At 42.2% G+C, this 23,878-nt stretch overlaps 4 protein-coding genes across 9 annotated transcripts in view; 2 read left to right on the top strand and 2 right to left on the bottom strand.

Annotated features, from left to right (window-relative positions):
• The window catches only part of AFF4 (ALF transcription elongation factor 4), a 95,921-nt gene extending 87,722 nt beyond the window's left edge, over positions 1-8,199 (top strand). For all 5 annotated transcript variants that reach the window (XM_068535869.1, XM_068535868.1, XM_068535864.1 and 2 more), the window contains one exon: positions 2,376-8,199. In XM_068535869.1, coding sequence (XP_068391970.1) covers positions 2,376-2,503 — 128 coding nt within the window. In that variant the 3' untranslated portion in view covers positions 2,504-8,199. The remainder of the gene's footprint in view (positions 1-2,375) is intronic.
• A 623-nt stretch (positions 8,200-8,822) lies between these two features.
• On the bottom strand, positions 8,823-9,901 carry LEAP2 (liver enriched antimicrobial peptide 2). The gene is made up of 3 exons (XM_068535870.1): positions 9,754-9,901; positions 9,405-9,544; positions 8,823-9,094 (listed from the first exon to the last, which is right to left on the bottom strand). Exons 1-3 carry the CDS (start codon positions 9,808-9,810, stop codon positions 9,058-9,060), a joined length of 234 nt encoding a protein of 77 aa, XP_068391971.1. The 5' UTR covers positions 9,811-9,901; the 3' UTR covers positions 8,823-9,057.
• Positions 9,902-14,950: 5,049 nt separating this feature from the next.
• UQCRQ (ubiquinol-cytochrome c reductase complex III subunit VII) lies at positions 14,951-16,193 on the bottom strand. 2 transcript variants are annotated; one of them, XM_068534421.1, is made up of 3 exons: positions 16,119-16,193; positions 15,785-15,952; positions 14,951-15,147 (listed from the first exon to the last, which is right to left on the bottom strand). In XM_068534421.1, the coding sequence occupies exons 2-3, from the start codon at positions 15,936-15,938 to the stop codon at positions 15,053-15,055; spliced, it is 249 nt and encodes an 82-aa protein (XP_068390522.1). In that variant the 5' UTR covers positions 15,939-15,952; positions 16,119-16,193; the 3' UTR covers positions 14,951-15,052. The 2 variants fall into 2 exon arrangements, with proteins under 2 accessions (XP_068390522.1, XP_068390523.1); XM_068534422.1 differs by having other exon boundaries at positions 16,110-16,188.
• Positions 16,194-18,516: 2,323 nt separating this feature from the next.
• On the top strand, positions 18,517-21,035 carry GDF9 (growth differentiation factor 9). Its single transcript, XM_068534420.1, has 2 exons — positions 18,517-18,913; positions 20,052-21,035. The coding sequence occupies exons 1-2, from the start codon at positions 18,517-18,519 to the stop codon at positions 21,011-21,013; spliced, it is 1,359 nt and encodes a 452-aa protein (XP_068390521.1). The 3' UTR covers positions 21,014-21,035.
• The last annotated feature ends 2,843 nt before the right edge of the window (positions 21,036-23,878 follow it).

Here is a 23,878-nt window from a genome sequence, read left to right as displayed (position 1 = left end):
ATGGGCATAGGATTACATCCAGACATCTTGTACATGTGAGATGTTTAATATATAAGAAAGCATGTTCATATTGGATTTTTAGGTATATTGGAAGAAACTTATATGATAAAAGAGACTACAAAATGAATAGACTTATAGCATTCTTTAATATTAGGTCATTTGAGGCCTTGCACCCTGTTTGTTATCTCCAAAACTAAGAACACTGAGAATTAGAAAGTATTAAGATCTTGGGAAAAGTACAAGATAAACACCATCTTATTTTAATAGATGCTTTTTTAGTAAATATGTGTGTGTAGCATCTATTCAGGCAGTTCCTTTGTAGAGAGACACTTGAAGTAGCCAATCAATCAAGTGTCCTTTTGTCACAGAGTATATTTAAATACTTATAGCATGAACAGGTAATCAGATGAAAATGAAAAACTCCTATCCCTAAAGAGGGATAATGGTGGGAGAAATGTAGAAGGGGAACCCCAACATGCAATAAAAAGTTGTGTTTTTGAAAACCTAATTTGTTTCTAAAATTTTAAATATTGTCAGTGCTACTCAGGAAAGGTTACAAGGCTGGAATTCTTCTTAAGTCATCCCTACTTTACATTCTTCTCCCTGATGCCAGTTTTCTAGCATCATTCTTCCTTTCCTTTCCCTCCCTCCCTCCATCCCTTCCCCCCTCACTTCCTTTCTTCTCTCCCCAGCTCCTTGCTTACACACTTACTTGCCTGCCTGCCTGCCTGCCCACCTACCTATTGTATGGCAGTTTGCAAACATTGACTAAAGGAAAGAGAATGGTATAATGAACCCCATGTACCTTTTACTCAAGTTCAGCTTCAACATGTTTTGCTAATCCTGTTTTATCTTTCCCCCCGACTGCCCCCCACCGCCCCTCGTCCTACTTTTCTTTACCTGGTGTATTTTAAAGCATGTATCAGATAACGACGTTTCACCTGAACATACTTTGGTATGCATCCTTAGGTGATAAGGAGTTTTCAAAAACATGACCGCCATGCCTTTATCACAGCCACCAAAATTAACAGTAACTCCTTTATGTCATCTAAGACATAGTCTCCCATCAGATTTCCCTATTGTCTCAAATATGCCTTTTTTTTTTAACAGTTGGGTTTGTTTCAAACAGGATCCAAACATTCATTAATCAGCCTCAAGTATCTCCCTCTCCTCCTCTTTTTTTTTGGGGGGTGGGGGGGCAGGCATGCCATTGATGTCAAGGAGAAACTGCAGCATAGAATGTGTCATAGTCTAGATTTGGCTCATTACTTCTTCATTGTACATTTAGCTTGCTCTTCTGTCCCCCTCATTTCGTTCATGCTGATAGTTATATCTTGAGACTTGATTAGATTCAAGTTCATTATTTTAGATAAGAACTTTTCATAGGTGTTACTCTGTATTTCCTATTACATCATATTACGAGGCATGTTAATGGTTATCCCTTTTTTAGTGTCAGTAAGATTTGACCATTGATTCATTCAGATGGTGTCGGCCTGACTCAGTTTGATGTAAGATTCCCTATTAAACTTTAACTTAGGCTTTTAGCATCCATTGATGGTCATCACCTACATGTGCTATTCCATTAGGAAACAGAAAATTCATCAGGAACTTATTAACTGGAATTCTATAAAGAAGATTCTTTTCTCCTCAACTGTTTGATTACTTCTTATCTTGTTTAAGTATACTGAGGTCTTTGTCATCACTGCACATGTAAAAATTCTCCTTACTGAGTCCTACATCCGTCTTCTTCCAAAATTGCTTTGGGTTCAAATGTCAGGATATTATCATTCCTTCCTCCTCTCTGTACCCTGCCTTACATGCACATCAGTCTGTATTTGTTCACATAGGAAGAATCCTTTCATTTCAGTCTCTTACATTTTTAAACTACTGTCTAAAACATGAGATTTAATGTATCAAAGTTGCATGACATGTGATTATAGCAGAAAGGTTGTCTAACCTCACAGTGGCTCTTATGGGGAAACATGCAGATAACATCCGCCTTTTTTGTACCACTTGCTTCTTATACAAAAACAGTACACAGAGAATGTTTTGAGTAATAGTACATTGTAGAATTAGGTCTCCATTTTAATAGTGTTTGCTGCATACTAGCAATTTCCATCAGTGACATTTTGTTTATATGTATAACTCTTAATTCCTGACCATATGGTCTTTTAAAAATGTTTTGTGACTTAGGGAAAAAATATAACTTGAGAGACTATGGGATGATTTGTTTTAAAACACGAAGAGTTATTTTAGTGCAGGAGGGAGTGCTTTTTACTTTATATGAATAGTATTTTCCAGTCTAGACTAAAAACTTTATAAAGCACTGATTCAAAAGAGTGTGCATCATTTAATAAGTGTTTTTGGTTTTCTAGAATTCTTTGCTGAACTGGATAAAGTAATGGGTCCTCTCATCTTTAACGCAAGCATCATGACAGACCTAGTTCGTTATACCCGGCAGGGACTGCACTGGCTTCGCCAGGATGCCAAGTTGATATCCTGAACTGAACACATTCTTGTTGCCTCTGATTTTCTCCACAACACTGTGTCACATCACGAAGGAAAACTGCCGTAACATACCACCTAGTCGACACTAAGAATGAGGAATGGTTTTCTCCTCCCTAGTTCATGTGTTGTTTTTTATAACCCAAAGCCATCATGTAGTTTGACCCCTTCAATATTCCCAATATGAAAAATTATTTAAATTCTTTTAAATCTGCAGCACGTTGATAAGCTGGTTTCAATGATCTGTAATAAGATTGAAGTTTCGGTTGCAATTCATAACTAATCAGTTGAAATTCTATTTATTTTAATTTTTTTAAGTGCCCAGATTGGGGCTAGTTTAAAACTTAGTTATTTCTGCCTATAAATTTACTCTGTTGAATATTTTGTGTAAATTTAATGTAGGCATTTTTATTTATATACTTTGGGAGCTTTGTTACCTAAAAATAATGTCTTTTTGTGGTAACTCTTCTAAGAGTAAGAGTTGGTTCATCTAGAATGTGGACATGTTCTTCCTACACCTACTACCTGATATTACTTCAGATCTTAAGTACAATTTTATTATTGCAGAATTTATACTTAGTATTAAGGATATTCTTCTACACATGAAAAATCACTTAACTATGAGAAGATGGCGTTCTACATGGATGTAAAATGAAATGTGTCTGATTTGGTATGCATTATTTCAAGAACTGTGAACATGTGTTAATAACACTATAGCAATCACAAGGTGACTATAACTTGCATTTAATGCATTACAAAAGAGGGCAGGCAAACTTTCTAGGAGAAGCATATCATGTGAAGGGTTTCATAAAAGGACAATCTTGAACCTTATGGATTTTATTAAAACCATGTTTTTTGTTTTTTGGGGTTTTTTGTTACTAATAATTTGACACTTAACTGAAACAGAATAAGTTACTGTTGAACAAAGGATGATCTAACTCCTGAGCGTTGCTGCCTATATCTCTTGCATTGATGATGTTTGTAGGGTAAAATCTCTCTTCAGAATTCTAACTTAAAACTTTTTTCCCACACTAGATTGTGATGCTCTGATAGGAGCATTCAGTGACTGATGTAGGAATGGGCTGGAGCTTTGGTGTGTGTGCTCTTGCTATACAACTGAGAGTTCTAATGCCTGATGTAGAGATGATCAGTTTCTCCTTTTAAACCTGTCTTGTGTTTACTGCCTTTGTATTATGAAGGCCCTCATCAATGATGTATGTTTCTGATGGGATCAGAAAATTCACACTAGAAAAGTACCTAACTTGGTTCAGTATGAGTTCTCTTGGGAAGGGGAGGGAAGCAGGGGTAGAGCTTGAGAAGCCAGCTCTGTAAGAGTTGTATATCAAAGTACCTTTCCCTATAAGGTGCATATAGGAGTCAAAAGTGAGAAATATACCTTCTATCTTTTGTTTTTAGTGCCCCTATCATGTCTGGTGTGCCTTAAATCTTACCTTTAAATGAAGAGTCTATGGATTGTTTACAGATGAAGTTTTACACTAGTTGCAGCTCACCCATATGGTTGGTATTCTGTAGTAATAATGTTAAATTCTCTTTCCTTTTCAATCGTCCTTTAGGGTCACATAAAGATTAATTCTTTCAGAAAAGCTAATGCTTTGGTACATGACTTAGTCTAACCTATTGGGTAATGCTGCTTTAAAAAATAGTTTGTCCTTCTCCCAGTTCCAAAAATGAATCCATCCAATCAGAAAAAAGGATTGCCCTGCTATTTATAGATGATTGCTAAGGCTTGAAATGGGAAAGAAGGGATAGAAAATCTCCAAGCCCAGTGGTATAGTGACTCCTCTGTGTCTGAGTCTACACTTATTTATGAAGCTAGTGAACTTTCATTGTCCTGTGGCCTCATATAGAGCTTCTTAATGGTTTTGTACCTCAAGTTGTTTTTGCATATCACTGAAGATTCAGATCTCCAAATTATGCTGAATTTAACAATTTTCCCTTGGAGAAATTGCCTCTGATACCTTGCTAACTTAATCTTAGTGTGTTTTAGGAACAGTTTTCCTTAAGAGGACAGCTTCTCAGTGATCGTTATTCAGTAAGAAACTTGCCACAGTTAATCAAGTAGATGTTTGTCCTGTTCTTCTCTGATTTCTCTGACTCTGATTCCTTAATTTTCCGTGATTTCTTAGAAATGGATAAAGGATCCTCTGAGCTTTTAGACTTCCAGCAACAGCAGCCAGTGGGGCACTTCTGAGTTCCAGTGTGTTCTAGTCTCTTGTGGGTCCTGAGAGGTAGCAGGAGCACTTCCCAGATCACAGTGATAATTTGTTAAAGCAGAATTTCCTGCATGTTTTTTGGTGCTGTGCTAAAGTACTCTCTCTCTAAAACTGTGTTAATTCTTGGAAAATGAATTTTTACAAGCTTTTCATTGTTGAGGGTTTTTCCCACCAGGTGGTAATGGGCAGTGGATCAAAATCCTTTTCTAAATAATTGAATTTTCAGTGTAATAGTCTCTGGAAACACCACTCCCTCTCCTCTGTGTCCATCTCCTCAGAAGTTCTGTCTGTCTTCATCTGTTCCAGCACATACTTTGCACTCCTTCACAGGCGACCATTCCTTCTTCCTCAGTAGGTGTCTTCAGTGTTCTCTAACTATTTACAACTGATTTTGACAAATAGCTAAAAACTTACTTAGTCTGAGACTTGTATTTAATATAGTTAATTATAAAAATAGCAGCTATTTAAAAAATTACTCTGTTGACTGCTCTAAGACCACACTTGTATGCCAGGAGGCAGCAGCCTACCCCACTGGACTCTTTACAGGCAACCAACGAACATATTACGGTGGATGAAGTTGTCACATGGTATAGTCTTGCCCGGCCTAGGCTGGGCTGTGGGGAGCACTCCCCTCCAGGTGATTCAAGCTTCCTCAGTCCAGCCCAGGTCCAGTCTGGCTGGGGAGCATTCAGCCCATTTCTTGCCTCAGTGCCACCTTTTTCTGGGCAAGTAGTTAAGAATTGACTTTATAAGCAACAAGTACTTCAGATAAATTTACAGCTGTAGTTGCTGAAGAGTAGAGAAGGTTGAGCATCACTAGTGTAACTCTCCAGTGTAAAAGCTGTCTAGAGTAACGTGTGCACGTGCCCACACATGCCTGTGCTCTGTGGGGCTCTCACGCTGGTGGATCCACAGGCATCTGGGTTGCACTTTGAACGACACACTTATGGCTTTATTAGGTTCGCTGCTGTTGTTGTTGTTTAATCGTTGTTTGTTTCTTTTCATTAAAGAAAGGTTTAATCAGCTAGATCAGACAGCACCATTTTTATATTTAATGACAGTAACCTCGAGAAATTACCTTATTGAATAAGCTTGCATTGTGAAGCAAGAGCCTGCAAAACACACCTGTTCTAAGTGAAATTTCTGGCTCTGGAGGCCAGCAGCACTCTGCGGAGTTTCAGCACAGCCCGTGATCGCTCCAGCCAGTGATGCCTAGTTGTGCAGGGGAGAGGTACGCTGTGCACTCTTGTAAGTGTGAGGGTATGCAACTTTGGATTTTAAAATTATGTACACGTACACACTTTATATATATGTATGTATGTATGTATGAAAACATGAAGTTAGTTTGTCAAAAATGTGTGTGTTTAGTATTTTAGCTTAGTGCAACTATTTCCACATTATTTATTAAATTGATCTAAGACACTTTCTTGTTGACACCTTGAATATTAATGTTCAAGGGTGCAATGTATATTCCTTTTAGATTGTTAAAGCTTAATTACTATGATTTGTAGTAAATTAACTTTTAAAATATATTTGAGCCCTTCCGTAGTGTAGTAGGGCTCTTACAGGGTGGGAAGGATTTTAATTTTCCAGTTGCTAATTGAACAAAAGGGCCTCATAATGTATTTTGAATTATAGAAGTTTGCCTCTGGGTCCCACGAACATCTACTGGGAATGATGTTTTAGGCAGATTGTGATGATTTTTTATTTTTCCTAAATAAATTGGGAAGCAAAACATTTCAAATCCATATAGATTCCTATAACTCATATTCCCTAATTATGTGGAACACAGATTTCATTTCAATTTCATGTATCTATGTGTTGGAGAGGCAGACTTTTTTCCAATAATAAATAATATTGCACATCTAAGGTTGCTCTTCAGTAAAATAAACAGAAAAGTATTGAATGACTTAGAATACGTAGTGACAAGAGGCCAAATTGTTCATGTTTGTGAGCATATCTTTCACATATTTACTAATAGAGAAATTCATTTTAGACCCCTAGACCCTGTAACTAAGCCGGCAAGTGATAGGAAGTAAGTTATTAACAGTTGGTAAAGCGGATACAGATTCTATTTACTCGAACCATATGGTTAATTAAAAAGAACTTACAGTCTCCACAAAAGCGAATAGAAAGAATATCTCAGTCTCTTCTGTTTGATGGAATTTGGTCACAGAATAAGGCATTAGAGTTAAGTCTAAACCAAGTCTTATAATCTTTAAGCAACCTAAAATAGCAACCTAAGTAATTGTCATATAATGAAGTTGACTTTCAGGAATGTCAGCTTGGACCTCTCCTTGCCACCATTGCTCAGCTAAGCATAAATTCCCATTTTTAAAAAGAAACAGCTAAAAAGCTCTCTAAATGAGCATGGGGGAAAAAGCTCTCACCCAGAAATTCTAGTAATATTCAGTTTTGACCTCTTACTGCTTCCACATAGGGTTTCTTTTCAGCTTTTATCCATTGGAATTTTCTACCTGCTGTGTTCCTCTCTGGAAAATATCTATTTGGAAATGCTGCCTTTCAAATCAATGCCATGATTATCCATACTGTTGAGTTTGTTGTTGCTGTTCAAGAAGTGTCCCCATTTTACAACTTTATGCACACACCTGGCAAATCATTGACATGAGCATTCAGCAGTACTGGGGTCGGGGCGGGGTGGGGCGGGACGGGGCTCACCAACAGAGCTGGCCCAGGTGGTAGTGCCTAAAAAGGCATCACCCTTGAAGACCAGATGTAGGGTTGGTAAGCACAGTTATGAAAATTTCTATCTAGCCTCCGTTTTGAATGGTTTTAGGAAATTTTGTATATGGAGGATGGAAATACTTATATATTTATTGAAAATTCTTTTATTTGAAATTAAAATTATTTGGTGAATAATGGTTTGATATTTGGGGAGGGTTTTGGAGGGGAGGTAATGCCGCTGATAAAAGCCTTGTTGATTCTGCAGAAAGGTACTGTTAGTGTCTGATAGAATGCCTTTGTTTTGTACATGATCCAAATCTTTGTTTTACATTTCTTTTATCCAAAATAGTTTAGGCATCTGACATTTTCAACCAAAATTTCAGTTATATACTGTGATTTTTATTTGTTGTAATAAAATTTCAGAGGTACTTTGGGGCTCAAAAGCTAGGATTTCTAAGTCAGTATGTGCATTTCACATAACAAAGCTGTTAATGGTGAGCAAAGTATTATATACTAACTAGATTTTTCCACATCTGTATAGTATATTATATGTATTTTGTGGTATTGAGATTATAGAAAGTTTAGAGTGTCAAACATGCGTTTAATGTGTATTTTTAAACAAATTTATGGCAATTAAAATATTTGGAGACAAGGGTATCACATTTCAATTTGTAAAGATCTTTTTAACTCTACTGTGTCATTAAGATGCTTTGTATAATGCCAAACCATAGCTGGAGAAACGAAGTTTAATAAATATCAAATAGATTTTCCGTATTAAAGTTTATAAACACTGCTCTCTACACTTCTTCAACTCCTACTTTGCCCTTTCCGTGTAACTTCTGTTTCGTATTTTAGGGTCCAGTGCTACTCTTCTTTAAAAGTCTGGTCCCATCAGTCCAGGTCTTAATTTCTGATTATAGAAATTCTGAACTGGCTGGCCATGGGTCCTTCTGCATAGATCAGAATTCACCCTGCTCCAGCAGAAATCTCATACACATCCTTTTTGTTATTCTTGGTGGCTTGGGCTTTTATCGTTTCATTTTCTTCCAGTTCTCTGTTCATAGACAAACTAGGGCACATCGTCAGGTACTGAGTGCCAATATCGCCTATCTTTTGACACCTCACTGAAATGTTCTTTACATGGAGTGAAGGGTTAGGATCCAGGGCCATAGTTTATGAACTTGCCGAGGTTAGTCACTAGCTATTAGTAAACTTTTGCCTTTAGCCTGCCATTGTGTTATTTCTTCAAGAAATGTTAACTCTCACTGCGCTTTCCGGATTGAGAAGTTAACACGTTATTATTAGGCAATGCTGGGTTTTCTATAGTATACAAAATAAATCCTTCTTCCCCTCAAAAGCATGAATTCCAGGCTGCCAGAATCTCAGTTTGAGACATTTAATAGTATACATAGAAAAATAAACTCTTAAGTTGACAAGTTTAGTTATGCTTATCTGCATATCAACATTCCAAGAAGAAACGGAGACCAATTTAAAGCATACACCTGTCTTTAAACATTTAAAAACACAACATTGCTTCACTTAAGTGCCTCCAACCAAATGCAGTTAATCAATATTCCATAGAACGGAGCATTGTTGTAGGTAAGTGCTGTCCTCTTTTCCCCTGGTGTATACATCATTCCTGGGCCACACTTAGGGAACAGCGTCTTTTTCTAAGGGAAAAGAAAAGGTGATTTTTAAGACAGAGGTCTAGCAGTGCCCAGAGCCACCTCTACTGCATTTCCTTCCTCTGCTTGATATCCAGTCTCAGGGTAGAGCAAAGAAAGGAAAGGCACTACTCTTTTCATGGTACCTGTGTGGAGCCGTTCTTGGCTCTTTTAACTCTTGAGGGATTCTCCCCCGTGGAGCTCCCACCTCAACCCAGGCACTCTTCCACCCCAACTTTATTTTCAGGTCTGTGTATGTGCTGATCTCTCCTTTGCGCAGCTTCCCAGGCCTCTTGGGCCCAGGTTTGTGGAGTACCTGCATAGCCTTGTGATACATTCAGAATCATCCCGACAGGAGGCTCCAATGGGCCTGAGGGAAACCCCTCTCCAAAATGGGGTCATTCTCCTCAGCCTTCTCTTTGCTGAACTCAGTTCTGGTACTGGGGAGTCATGTACCTGTAGGACAAAGACAGATTCACCTCAGGTACGGAAGAGTTGAAACCTTGCTGTACAACTTGGAATAATGATCACCTCCCCCAGATGCTGTAGACTCAGAGCAGAGGGCCCATTCCTCAGGACTGAGGCTGGCGCTCAAGGTCTGCTTACAGTTCTTCCACCACCACTACCATCCCCAGCTACCCGCGTATGTATCCTTCTCTTCTTACCTGGCCTAACAGAAACAGGCAGACCAGGAGTACTGCAAAGAGTTTGAGGTGCCACATCTCAGTAGATGGGATATTGGATCCTGAAGGCTGGGGACAGTTCCCACTTCCTTTTATAGATAGATCTGCCTCTTCTATGGTTGCCAAGTGAGATGGGGGCAAAGTTTATATTTGCAGTCAGGGTCAATTTAATAAGTTAATGTCTACCAGAGAGGAATGTGCTCAAGGCCTGCCTTTCAGGCACGTAGTATTTACTGATCCCTCATCTGGACTTTGAGTGATCGTGTTGCTGGCATGGACCTTTTCACCCATTTTGCCAAAAGTCAGCACTACCTCCTCCCCTTTGAATAGCCACGTGAAGCCATTGAGGGAGACCAGGCACCTGGCCACGTTTTGATTCCAAAATAGCTCAGTGAGATCACTCTAGTCAAAACAGAATTCTAATAATGAGGTCTTCAGAAATAGTGTTGACCCCTTTCAGCCTTGTCTAGGAAAGAAGCACTCATCTATTTTGTTACAGGCACTTGGATAAGGCCCTTATCTCCCTTCTGTGGGAGGATACTTCAGCAAGCATGGTCTACAAGTGCCCCAGATCCCCATTTGTATAGATGGACTATCACCCTAATTATTTGTTCCACATCATCTCTGTAAAGAATGGAAACCCAGCTGCAGGAAGTTCAAAGTCTGGCCTACCTGCCATCTCCCAGGGGAAGGGCGATCAGGACTGACTGGTGGTGTTTCAGTCATGGGTGAACTGAATGAATAAGTATAGGTTGACTTTGTTTCCTTTTTTAAAATGTGAATGAGGAGATAGCAGGGGCCCCTAAATCAGTGAGAGAGCTTGATGGTGGTGATAAACATTGTCAACCTTGAATTACTAGCTTTCTTGCCAGTAGCTGACTGGGCCTTTTACAGAGCACATCCTTCCAGCAGCCTCAGGGAAGCAGGCACAGGGCTGAGATCTCTCCAAAGCCCAAAACATTGTCACCTTAAGTAGGAACCGACACAAGTTTCTAGACCAAGAAAGAGCATGTACCTAAACCATGAGTAGTTATGGGTACTCGTAATGACATAGACATTTTAATAAATTTGTGGGGAAAGGTGTGAATTCTGAGTAAGGAGATATATAGGACTTCAGATTTTCCTATAACCTGGAAGGAAAAGCCAAGAAGACAAATGCAACAAGATTTTTTTTTCTGCCTTGTGTCTCCCTGAACACCTGGCTGATACCTCTTCCCAAAGCCCTTCTCATCTTCACAGGTTGGATATGTGGTGAGGGCCTGCCTGTTCCCCAAGGAAAAGTGGAGGAGGTGTGGCACAGCTGAAGGTGGGACAGGACAGTCACGAATCCTCTTGCCAAGGGAGAAGAGGGTGGTATGGTGGGCCTCAGAGCTGGGATTGGGCGGGGTGTGACTCCACAGATGTGTCTGCCTGGTTCCAGTCCTCTCAGGACCAGGCAAGGCCTGGAGGGAGATACCACTGCTTGCACTTAAGGAACATGGAGAAGCAGAACTATGCCAAACTCACCTAAGCAATCCTGCAATTTTGAGACTAGTTAGCTGTTCCTTGCCTTTACTCCTGAGCTTTGATACAGAATGACCCCAAGTAGGGGCTTAACTAGAACTTTTGTGGGGTGGGGAAGAGGCTGTGTGGTGACCTAGTGAACACTGGGTAAGAACACAAATCTGATTACGTAAGTGAAAGACTGAACAGCATGATATCCTAGAGCCAGTTGGGTCTGTGGACTGAGTGCCAGCCTCCCGTTAATGAGCCTAGACTGATGTGCCAAATGGGATTTGGAAAGTGCTGATTCCAAAGATGGATACTTTCTCCTAATCCTCCATTTCTGCCTTCCTGTATTTCAAGGAAAATCAAAGTAGCCTTTTGTATTAACTTATAAAGCCAATACCACAGCCAAGGATAAGGGCCTGAGGCTCTGGGCCCTCTCTGTGCATGGGGAGAAGAAGGACTATTCATCGTCATGGGTGTGACAACACTGCAGAAGCCTTTGTAGCTCAAGCCTCTCTCTCTCTCTCTCTTTTTTTTTTTTTTTTTTGGCCTCACCGCAAGGTTTGCAGGATCTTAGTTCCTCGACCAGGGATGGAGCTCGCGCCCCCTGCGGTGGAAGCGCAGAGTCTCAACGACTGGACCGTCCGGGAAGTCCCTTAAGCCTCTATCTTGTATGCCATCCCTCCTCCCAAAAGAAAAGATCCATTAGTTACTGCCTGTGGAAGGAATCACTGTGAGGGAGAGTATTTCATGTGTCTACAAACTCTGTAGTTGTTTTGTTTAAATATGGAGCAAAATCAAACTTTTAAAAGCAAAGCAGCATCCAAACAGCATTAAACTGAAGTGACAGAAGTTGCCCACAGCCATCCCACATCCCTTGAGTAGCTGTGAAGGCCTATTCCTAACATTAAAAAATAAAAATTGTAAAAGTCCAGGGGCTCTCTACAATCAAGTATTTTGCTGAATGAGTCAACCCAAAGTACATGTTCCTTCCTCCAGCAGAAAGGTCTAGGCGGCCATAAGGAGAAATGCTTGGTTGGGAGGCAGGAGCCGGGGGCCCAGGTAGGGTAGCTGACCAGATGCCAGCCCTGCCCCTCTTTGGGCTTTAGTTTCTTGTTCTGTCAATGAGATGGGAGCATATCTCTGAGGCCCCTCAGGCACTGACATTTGGGGGTTCAAATAATTAATTTAGAAGAAGAAAGTGAGACTGAAGCATGTTTGATAGCTTACAGCTTGGAAACTCTGAATACAACTCTGAGGGATTTTCTGTTTCTGAGGTAAGTGCCTAGGGTGAAATGGGAGACAGAGTGTGTAGCTACATGAGCAGCTATTTGAAACAGGTAGAGGGGAGATCTTGAAGGGCTTGACAGTAATTGGAAACTTTTTTGCCGTCCCTGAGCAGGAGATGCCTAATGAAAAATGAAAGTCTCTGAAATGGAAAGACTTTTCCAGGTAAAACTTCAACGAAGGGTCAAAGTGTATTTGCTCAATCGCTGGCTAGAACTGGCACGGACTTCTGGGCCTGCATCTCTGGGACTGTATTGGCCGACGGAAGAATCCCCTTTGCTGCATTCTGCAGACCAGAGATAAAAGTCCTTGTGGGAGCAGGTGCACTGCCGGGGAAAAGAAGGGCCAAATGAACACGTGATTGTGCCCCAGCAGCAGGTGAAGGAGCCACACCCTGGCTGGAGGCTCCAGGTGGGTGGGTTATAGGCATAGAGGCCCACAACAGTGATCCCTCTTAAGAGACTTCACCCATTTTCCTTTTCTTTATGGATTTCTACAGATAAACCATAAAATGATCCCAGATCCCATATCATGTACAGGAGCACTGAGCTATAACTCACATTCCACACCATCCACCAGCCCCATGCCACCCCCCCACAGGACCCTGCTACACAGAGCTCTGGGTCTCCAAGCGTAGAGAGGGGAGCCCCTTGGTGAGGGACAGGCTTAAAGCAGCCTTTACCAATTTTATCTAAAAGCAGAAGCTTAGCACGTGCAAGGGCTTATAGGACAGTCTTCTCAGTAGAGCACTCCTGGGATAAAAGGTTTCAGACCAAGAGGCTCAGTGCCTGGTCTGGGCTAAGAAAGGGTCAGTTTGATTTCGGGCTGGTATCTCCAAAGGACTCAAAAGAACCAGAATAAAAGTCTAAGGGTAACATGAAGCCAAGATATGGGACAAGGAAGGGTGGCCATAGTCCCTAGGAAGCTTGGGGCTAAAAGTGGAGGGAAAAAAAAACAGATATCAATGGCCTGTCAAGGCAGTGATCGATCCTCCCCTGGCAGGTGAACCTGTTCAAACTATGGAAGGTTAAGGATGCATTTACACCTTCTTCAGGTCCACAGCTTTCACCAGATTCTCAAAGGAATCTATAACCCATATACGTTGCAGATCAGGCAGCAAGCTCTGGGAATAAACTTGGACAAAAAGCCAAACAGGAAAATTAGACTATGTTTGGTGAGACAAGAGTTTTCATCACACCGCTGTCCTTTGTTAAGCCTGTACCACCCTGCCAGACTCTTACATGCCACTCATTTCACTGTTACCTCAGGCCTATGGCTTTGTCTTAATACATCTATTTTACGGATGTGAAGCTCACAGCTAAGGAATGAGGGTTTCTTGCCTTTATCACACATTGAGGAAGCAAGAGTTAAAGGATATGGGCCCAAGTCTGTCAGTCTCAGCTGTACCTCCTTCTCCTGCCTCACAATCAGTGCCATCTTACTGATTTTTGTTTTGCTTTAAGGTAGTTTTGGTTCCTGAAAGGCAGGAACAATCATTAGAATAAGAAGGAAAGACACATCCTGGGCCAGATGCTGAGCTGCCCTGTGAAAGTTGCTGCTCTGGACCAGCAGGAAATCTCCTTAGAAGAGAGGAAGTTTCTAGAAATGGAGCAGGGGAACCAGAAGCATAAAACTGCCAACACCTACCTGCACCATCTCCTGGTGAAGGGAAAAGGGTCTTTTCCACTAGAAAGATAATTCAGAGGCTCTAAGACAGGGGTAAACATTTTCTATAAAGGGTCAGAGAGTAAATATTTTAGGCTTCATGGGCCACACACGGCTAAAAAGCACTGTTAGCAACCTGGTACAAACACAGCCAGCTTGCTGACCCCAGCTCTAGAGGCAAAGGGGTCATCTCACTCTTTCCTTTCATAGCTGACTTCCTATCATGTGGTACAGCACAGCTTTAAGAGCACAAACTTTAGTGCTCTACCACTCACTAGCTGTATAATTTGAGGCAAATTACTTGACCTCTCTGTGCCTGTGTCCTCATCTGCAAAATGAGTGTAATAGTGATACTTCAAAGGTAGTTTTGAAGGAAAAAACCCCGAAAAACCAAAGGTAGTTGTGAGGTTTAAAAGAACTTATTTGTGTAAAGGGCTAAGAAGAGTACCTGACACACTGTAATTACCAGATTTTATTGTCCGTATGGAAGCAGTGGAAGCATGGAAGCAGGGAGCCAACATTACCCACAGTCGACGCCATCCACAACTGTTCAACTACAGGAGTAGCTGCAGCTACATTCTTGTAGGTTATAGAACAAGGAGCGAGCTACAATCCTTCACCAAACTCAAACTAGCCAAAACGGTTCAGGACTCATGCTGGGAAGGGGAATTCATGAACTTGAAAAGTAGCAGTCACATCCAAGGACTCTGCTCACACAAAACGCAAAATCACAACAGTGCAGCCTATAATAAGTTTATTGTGTCTTCAAGACACTAAATGTAGACTCCTCTCCCAGAGAAGGGTCTTTCAGAGACAAGAAACTATTATCCAGATGAGTTGCTCATTTGTCATTTTCATACGCAGCTGGATTCTTCCTCTTGGATTTCTCAAACTCCTGTGTTCCCCATGTGTAGACAAGATAAAACACTACGAATGCTATAAAAATAATAAATGAAAATAAGCAGTGAGCACTTACAAGACACATGGATCTCAGTCCTCTTTTCTGACTCAACATATTCTGCCTTCCTGTCTCTAGATTTTAAGAAACCACTCTTAAACGAGACGATCAAGAAAGGTTACATTACAAACCCATTTTTACAGGTGTGTAAAAGAAAGGGGTTTACCCAGGAAAATTTGTGACCAACTCTTCCCTATTGCTCCCCTGTTGCACATTTTAAAGTATTTTAATGAGATAACTGAGATCAAATTCACATAAGCTTCATCATTTAACCATTTTGAAACGTACACTTCTGTGGGTTTTAGCAAAGTCACAATGTTGTGCAACTATCATCACTATCTGCTGCACCTTTAACACAAGACAGTTCATCGCTAAGAAGTGGGTAAAGATGACCTCAGAGGGAGACGCTGGAGTCACACAACTGACCTTGGGCCAGTCATTTAAGCTGTGACTCACCTCCCTCATCTATAAGATGGGGAGGATATGACCAGTTCAACGGCATTCAGGACTATTCAATGAGAAAACGTGTATGGCGAGCTGTGGAGTGCTCAGTGAGGGACCCGCAGTGCCCACTGTGGATGGGAGTCCAGCCCCCCGCCCGGCCAGAGCACTCACGCGGCGCGACGCGAAGGATGCGCGCCCGAGTGCGGCGCAGCATGTTGGGGATGCCCTTGCTGAAGTAGTGCGGGAAGGCGCGCTGCTCGAAGGGTGACAAGCTGTAGGTGATCACATGCCGCATCCGCATCAGATGCCCAAACTCGCGGCCCATGGTCGCGGCGGCGCCTGCAGGACGGAGGGTGGAAAGGCGCTGGGCTCAGGCCTCGTACATGCCGCCCCCAACCCGAGGCTCTCCCCGGCGCTCCTCACTCCTTCCAGCCTAGACGGCGCCCCCACCCCCCCGGGGCCACCGAGACCGCACTACCGGACCCCACTCCCGCACCGAGGTCACCTCGCCCTCCGCAGCGCAGAATCCACCGGCCTCCGTCTGCCACTTCCGGTAGGATCGGACGCCGCGGTAGGAGGCAGTGAGGTCACTTCCGGGAGGATCAGTTCCCGGCTGTCTCCGGGGGAAGGCGCCATCCTCCCCTGGGCCGGGGAGGAGCGCCCCGGTCGAGTGACGTAAGGTGGGCGGTGCCTGCTTGGGGGTCGGGCCAAGCGCGACTGAGTGGGCGTTGGGGCACGGCGGCTTCCCCGCGAGCCTCTCAGGCTTCTCCTCGGTTCCCGCCTTTCCCGGGAGCCGCACGGACTAAGAGTTGAAGAGCCGGGGGCCCGCCGACCTCGAGGGCCGCGCTGGCCGCGCGCTTAGGGTCGGGTGTTCTCCCGCGGTGGAGAGCGCCCCTGAGGCCGGCGCCCGGCAGCCGACGCGAGGTTTTGTAGGGTCTTGTCCAGTAGCTGGAACAGGAATCGGTTATGTTCAAGCCCTCAGCGACCCCAGACCCCGAATCAGGGACACGGATCTGGGACTTCTCTTGGCACCCACCGGATTAGAATCCACTGGCAGGGTGTAGACTTTCCCAAGAGAGAATAAAAATGTTTCCTCAAATTTAGCCACAGGAGTCCTCAAGTAATAGTCCAGCAACTGATGAGCAGCTGTTAGTGGTGGTAGGAGGGAAGAAAGAGGCGACCTCCACAGCAGCCGGCTTCCCTCGGACGGGGTTCTGCCTGGGGCGGGATGTCACGTTGCCCACAGTTCACTCCACTTCCCAGGAGGGAGGCGATTCCATTTTCGGAAAAGTGCTGTCTGCTTAAGGATGCCGCTGTCCTGTACAGCTGACTGACTTTTCCACTTGATGCAGCACGTCTGTAAATGTTTTGTTCATGGAATTGCGGGCCATGTGTAATCTAGGACTAAGTTCTCGTTCAACAGTTTGGCTGTGTTTTATAACCCTGCTTACCAGCCACGGGCCAGGGAGGCTTGGCCGACAGTGAACTTAAAATTTACAAATAGGGACTTCCCTGGTGGCGCAGTGGCTAAGAATCCACCTGCCAATGCAGGGGACACGGGTTCGAGCCCTGGTCCAGGAAGATCCCACATGCCACAGAGCAACTAAGCTCATGTGCCACAACTACTGAGCCTGCGCTCTAGAGCCCGCGAGCCACAACTACTGACCCCACGTGCCACAACTACTGAAGCCAGCACGCCTAGAGCCCGTGCTCTGTAACAAGAGAAGCCAGTGCACCACAAGGAAAAGCAGCCCCCGCTCGCGGCAACTAGAGAAAGCTCGCGTGCAGCAATGAAGACCCAATGCAGCCAAAAATAAACAATAAATAAATACATTTATTTAAAAAATATTTACAACTATACCTCGGTTTTATCAGCCTGGGTACTGCATAGACTGGTCTGTATCTTATACCATGAGTATATTCAGCTCTTCATTGTGCACCCGTCTCATTTTTTCTAACACATCATCTCTAACCTGATTTTAGCTCAGAGGCAAGAACATAAATACTTACAACAGTTAAGAACAAAAATATCCTAGCAAATTCTACCACCATTTGAGTGATTAATAAAAAATAAAACTTTCGTTTATTTTCTAGCACCTGAAAACATCTCTAAACCTTTCAACTAAAGTATGTATAGATGAATGTGCAGACCAAAGTAAAGGCATCAAGATAATTATATTTAAAAATGAGCCAGGATTAAAGGCGATGTCCCCCTTTTTAAAAGCATATTGCAGTATTCCAAGTACATATCCTTACTAAGCTACCTGAGAGAACTAGGCAACTTAATAGTTCTCTGCTCTCTGGAATTTCAATGCCAATTGTGACTTTCTCTCACCCTCCAAATCAACATGCAGTAAATAAATATTCTAAGCACCTGGAAGTGGGAGATGTGATGAGGATGGAGAGGGGGAGTAACCTGAATACCATAAGTTGCATACCAACAGATCTGCGTATCATCATGAATAATTAGTTAGCCTTTCCATGTCCCTTGGAAGTTTCAGCAAGCACCTAAGGAACACTTTAAGAATACTAATCTCTCTCAAAAAATGGGTGGTTTTGTTTTAAGATCATTCCTCAATTCCTCTTAGCCTTTCAGCTACATAGCTAGTCCATTAACTTAAGAGATTTTAAATAAATGCCAGGGAAAAGGAAAAGGAAAGCTACATAACCAAGTAAATCTGTATCTAATTAGGAGAAATTGGATAAATAGGGTGTTATCAGCTGTTTGACATACAGCTGATAAAAATTACCTTCAGCTAGGCATCCTTGATGTCTGATTACGGAAGTGAACCTAGCCCACGCACACACCTAAAATTTATTTAAGAGACCAACAGAGGCTCTTCCTGGCTTTTAGGAAGAAGACTGGTATGGGGAAACGTGTTTCTTGATAATTCTTCCAAGCCATGGCACTTCCCAGCAAATTCTTCCTTTGTTTTTGCTGCTTTGCCTGGCTCTGTTTTCCTATTAGCCTTGGTTCTCAGGCTTCTAGGGGAGAAGCTCAGATTGCAGCTAGTGCTCCACTGGAATCTGAGGCTAAGCCTCGGTCCTTTCTGCAGCCTCTAGATGGGAGACACAGACCTGGCCTCCTTTCCCCTCTCTTTAAGGTTCTGTACGACGGGCAAACGGAGGCCCCCAGGCTGCAGCCAGATGACAGAGCTTTGCACTACATGAAGAGGCTCTATAAGGCCTGTGCTACCAAGGAGGGGATCCCGAAATCCAACAGAAGTCACCTCTACAACACTGTTCGGCTCTTCGCCCCCTGTGCCCAGCACAAGCAGGCTTCTGGGGACCAGGTGACAGGTGTGTAGGAGCAGACTGGTTAATGGGTGGAGGGAAGAAGATAGACCTTCTGCATTTCAGTTACAGAAAGGATCTGGCCCTTGCTCCTTGACTTACATTTTACTTTGCATGATACTCAATATCAAATTCCAAACAAATCTGGTACTTGATCTTACTGTTTCTTCCTAATGCCCTCATGGGTTAAGCTGGCCTGGTATGATAGAAGAGACTTAATGGCCCTAAAGGCTGGGAAAGTGCTGCTGGAAGTTAGCGTCTTGTCCAAGGTCACAAAATCAAGACTGGAAAAGAGGTATTTTGACTTCCAGTTGCATATTCTTCTCATGCTACCAATTCTGGCCTGGATATGTGCCTAAAGAATCTCTTTCAGCTGTTGGTGTGTTTTATTAAACAGGATATTTCCCCATGTTTGTTGCTTTCTGTGAGAGGAAAGCTTAAGTACCTATGTGGAACAGTAGATCCTTATAAGAACAAAGCATTAGTCAACAATCTTGTGTGTGTGAGAGAAGGAAGCAGCACTATTAACAGAATCTATATTCACTAGCTCATAACTTACAGAAAACCCTTCTAACTCAGCAGGTCCTTTGTGGCTATTTAAAACCTTTCCTCCTTCCTTGATGTCCTGTTTTGTTTATAGTGGGTTTAGAGCCTCCATTTGCTGTCGGTCTCAAGTGTTCCAAATTAACTTAGACAATTATGTTTTCTTTATTGAGTCTGTCCATAAGGACTTGAATGTTTTCTTAACAAGCCTGGCAAGTGTCTTTATTATATTTTTCCCCTTAGAGACTCTTCAAGAGAAAAATACTGCTCTCCTTCTTAGCTTCCTCTATGTTTGAAGCAAGTTATTAAGATTCTGAAACTTCAGAATGTAGTGATTCCCCGTTTTAATTCACCACCAGAGCTGTTCTGAATTGCTGGTGATTAAGTATCCAGCTGTAAGTGCTGGGACTTAGTCATGGTACTGGTTACCTGCTTTTTTTTTTTTTTTATAACCCGCATCCCACCCCAACTTCTGTTTTGAGACTTGAGAAAGTGGGAAAAGAAGGGTGGAAGCACATCCTGAGGTACTAATTCCTTGATCTGACTTTACGTTGCTTTCGATTTGTATTGAGCATTACTGGTGGCTTGTTTTTCTCCTCAGGTACCCTTCCATCATCAGTGGACCTGCTGTTTAACCTGGATCGTGTTGCTGCTGTTGAACATTTACTCAAGTCAGTCTTGCTATACACTTTCAACAACTCCGTTTCTTTTCCCTCTCCTGTTAAATGTGTGTGCAACCTGGTGATAAAAGAGCCAGAGTTTTCTAGCAAGACTCTCCCAAGAGTTCCATACTCATTTACCTTTCACTCACAGTTTGAACTTAGAAAGAAATACAGATGGATTGAGATTGATGTGACGGCTCTCCTTCAGCCTCTAGTGGCCTCCAACAAGAGGAGTATTCACATGTCTGTAAGCGTCACGTGTGTGAAAGACCAGCTGCAGCATCCTTCAGTGCAGGACAGTCCACTTAACGTGACTCTTCTGGCAGCCCCCTCACTGCTTTTATATCTGAATGACACAAGTGCTCAGGCTTATCACAGGTGGTATTCCCTCCGCTATAAAACGAGGCCTTCACAGGGTCCTGACCACAAGAGAGAGCTGTCTGCCTATCCCATGGGAGAAGAGGCTGCTGAGGGTGTGTCCCGTCACCGGAGAGATCAGGAAACTGTCGGCTCTGAATTGAAGAAGCCTCTGGTTCCAGCTTCATTCAATCTGAGTGAATACTTCAAACAGTTTCTTTTTCCCCAAAATGAGTGTGAGCTCCATGACTTCAGACTTAGCTTTAGTCAGCTGAAGTGGGACAACTGGATTGTGGCTCCACGCAAATACAACCCTCGATACTGTAAAGGGGACTGTCCCAGGGCGCTCGGACATCGGTATGGCTCTCCGGTTCACACCATGGTGCAGAACATCATCCATGAGAAGCTCGACTCCTCAGTGCCGAGACCATCCTGTGTACCTGCCAAGTACAGCCCTCTGAGTGTTTTGGCAATTGAGCCTGATGGCTCAATCGCTTATAAAGAATATGAAGATATGATAGCCACTAAGTGCACCTGTCGTTAACATAGGCTCCTCTCAAGTAAAACCGTGAGTCTCCTGGCCAAAGTAAACGCCGTGCGCCTGTCTGTGCCTTTGGGAGCAAGTTTCATGTATCAAGTCTCTAAATGTAATGCAGTGTGTTGTGTGAGGAGGAGCCTGGGTAGAGGAGCACATTCTGTGGCCTCTGTCACGGTAAAGGGATAACAGCTGCCTTTCTCATTGCCAAATGTAAATGAAATGTACTTCTTTTGGAAAGCTTTAAATTTTTTTCCCCTGAGTGGTTATTTTTTTCTTTTGCAGGAGTCTTGTTTTTGATGTAAGAGAAAAAAGCTTAATTAGCATAAACCTTGGATGGAACTGCAGCTCTAAATAGACAATTCAGATTGCTGTAGTCTTATTTAATGGAACAATAAATTCCTGTGAGTGGCATAAATTTTCTGTGTGTGGTTTTAATTAAAGATTTGCTTTTAAATGGTCATTTGAGAGGGAGAGGGAAATGGGTCTAAAAGATAGTCTCAGCTCCACTTACTATCCCTTTTTCGGAGTGAGAGAGACTACTCCACATCCTGACGAAGTGAGAGTCATTACACTAGAGAGTATGCAATATAACCCATTTCTGTTGTATTAGTGATTGGTACTAACTCTGCTCCTTAGATGGCTTATATAGATTGGTTGACTCATGTCCAACAATAGCATTTGTCCCATTCATTTAAAGGAAATAGCCTTGCAAATTTTCCCAAGAAAATGCAGAGTTCAAGGTTTTTAAAATGTATTTTCTCCTTTATATATTTTAAAACTCTGACCCGTTGCAAGGAGGTCAAGAAGCGTTTTTTCTTGGCTGGTTGGTTTGTTTTACGCTGCTTTCACTCAGCTCCTATCACTCCACCCGCACAGGTTTTTTTTTCCAGGTGGATATAGCACTGTTTGCACTAAATTAAGCTGGCAGTGACTAGGTTATATTACAGAGCGGGCCTTGTTTGCATATGAGGGCTTTTATGGGGGTTTTCAGTAAACCTACCTTGAGAAAGCCCTGGAGGCGCAGAGTCCGGGGCTGATGCAGTGATTTTTTGTTTCAGAGTTTGTAAAAACCCTCATCTACAAACCAAAAGTAACTCCAAGGTGCAAGTACTTCTCATTCTTTCAATGATTTTTGCTTGGTGCTTAGTGTCTAAAGAAGTCAGCTGGGATTTTGATAGGGATTGTGTTGAATCTATAGATTAGTTTGGGGTGTACCGCCATCCTAACGTTAAGTCTTCCAATCCACAGGTGTGAGAAGTTTTTCCATTTATTTAGATCTTTCATTTCTTTAGAAAATACTTTGTAGTTTTCGAGTATGTTTTGCACTTTACATTGTTAAATTTATTTCTAAGTATTCTCTTTTGATGCTGTTGGGAATTAAATTGTTTTCTTAGCTTTATTTTTGAATTGTTTCCTGGTGCTATCTTGCATACACCTTACAAACCTGCACACACTGTCCTAAATGCTCTATTTATCTGCTCACGATTTTTTTCCCTCTAAAAAACGTTTTTTCCAAAAAATAGGACTGCAAAGTTTTAGGTGGCCTAGTTTCCAAATAACTTTGCCATCTTGTTTTGTAACTTGAAGGAGTCATCACTCTTGGGGAAATGAAGCTGCAAATATAAGAGATAAATGGTGTTTCAGGGTTTTCTATCATTCTCTGTCATTCTTAGGAGTAAAAAAATATTTGGAATGGCCAAGGCACTAGTGATGGTGGCAAGGTACAACTGACCTTATTTAAAGGTAAATCTCCCTTAAATATGGCTGTTTTCAAATGGACCACATGAAATCCACATCAACTTTAAGGATTCCTCATAGTTCCCCAAATGCCCTAAACTGACATTTTTTTCCCTTAAGAAGGGGAATTTGTTTTGCTTTATTGTTTTGGGGTGGTTTTTTTTTTTTCATGGCCTAGTTCTGTGGCTGAGTATGGAATATGGTCTGCAATCAGAGGTTTTGAAAAGAAGAAAATGGTGGGGTAGTTTTGATGGAAGTTAAGTATTAGGGTCAATGCCAAAATTAGGAGTAGATAAATATTATAGTTCATCCGTATAGGTAAGTTCTAAAATTGACTGACTTAAAACACTTTTGCACAGTGTTTTGATGCTATAGCTGAGTAACGATAGCTTGAAAACCGTAAGCTTGGCTTCCCCCATCCCTTTCGGCTTTATTTGTAAATCTAGTCAATTTCATTCAGAGGACAGCGTTAATATGCAGGGCTTCTATATCTGCTAAATTTAAACTTCAAAGATTCTCTTCTACACAATCGAGGAGGATACACTAGTCTCCCAACTGCCGCCTCCGTACGAAACCTGTGTTTCTTCAGTTACTCTTATAAAAGCAGCCGATTTAGAAAATAAATAAGAAAGGACCACAGTGATTTAGATCTGGAAATTCAAGGATGAGCCTTCATCTGCCTTAAATAGGTGCATTCAGCTTTGGTATTTAGTCCAGATGAGATACGGGGTCACCTAACGTGATGAGTGCCTTAGTGTACCAAGGAACAATGGGCCATGTCAGGAGCTGGGCTCTCCTTCAGCTCTGAGTTTCCTGCTCTTTATCGGTTTAAATCAACTCCTGTGTTACGCTGAATACTTTGTTTTACTAATCAGCTTCAGGAGCAGCAGCTGCTCGAGTTGGTTTAGAACTCAATTTAGACAGCCTGTGGGAAAAATTAAGTTGCTCTTTCACGAGGTAAAGGAGGAAGTATTCCTGACTACGTAAGTGATAAAAGAAAAATGCTCAGAAGAACTTGGTTTATATCAATTTTAAGTAGTTGATTTCAATTTGCAACTTTGGAGAGATTGTAACTTATAAAATGATAATTGAAATGAAATTAAAACACTTAAAATACTCTTTAGAATATTTAGA

The sequence above is a fragment of the Eschrichtius robustus genome, chromosome 2 (assembly GCF_028021215.1).
Source record: "Eschrichtius robustus isolate mEscRob2 chromosome 2, mEscRob2.pri, whole genome shotgun sequence".
NCBI lineage: Eukaryota > Metazoa > Chordata > Mammalia > Artiodactyla > Eschrichtiidae > Eschrichtius > Eschrichtius robustus.
Note: the sequence above shows the minus strand (reverse complement) of the source record. Positions and strands in the feature narration are given on the sequence as shown.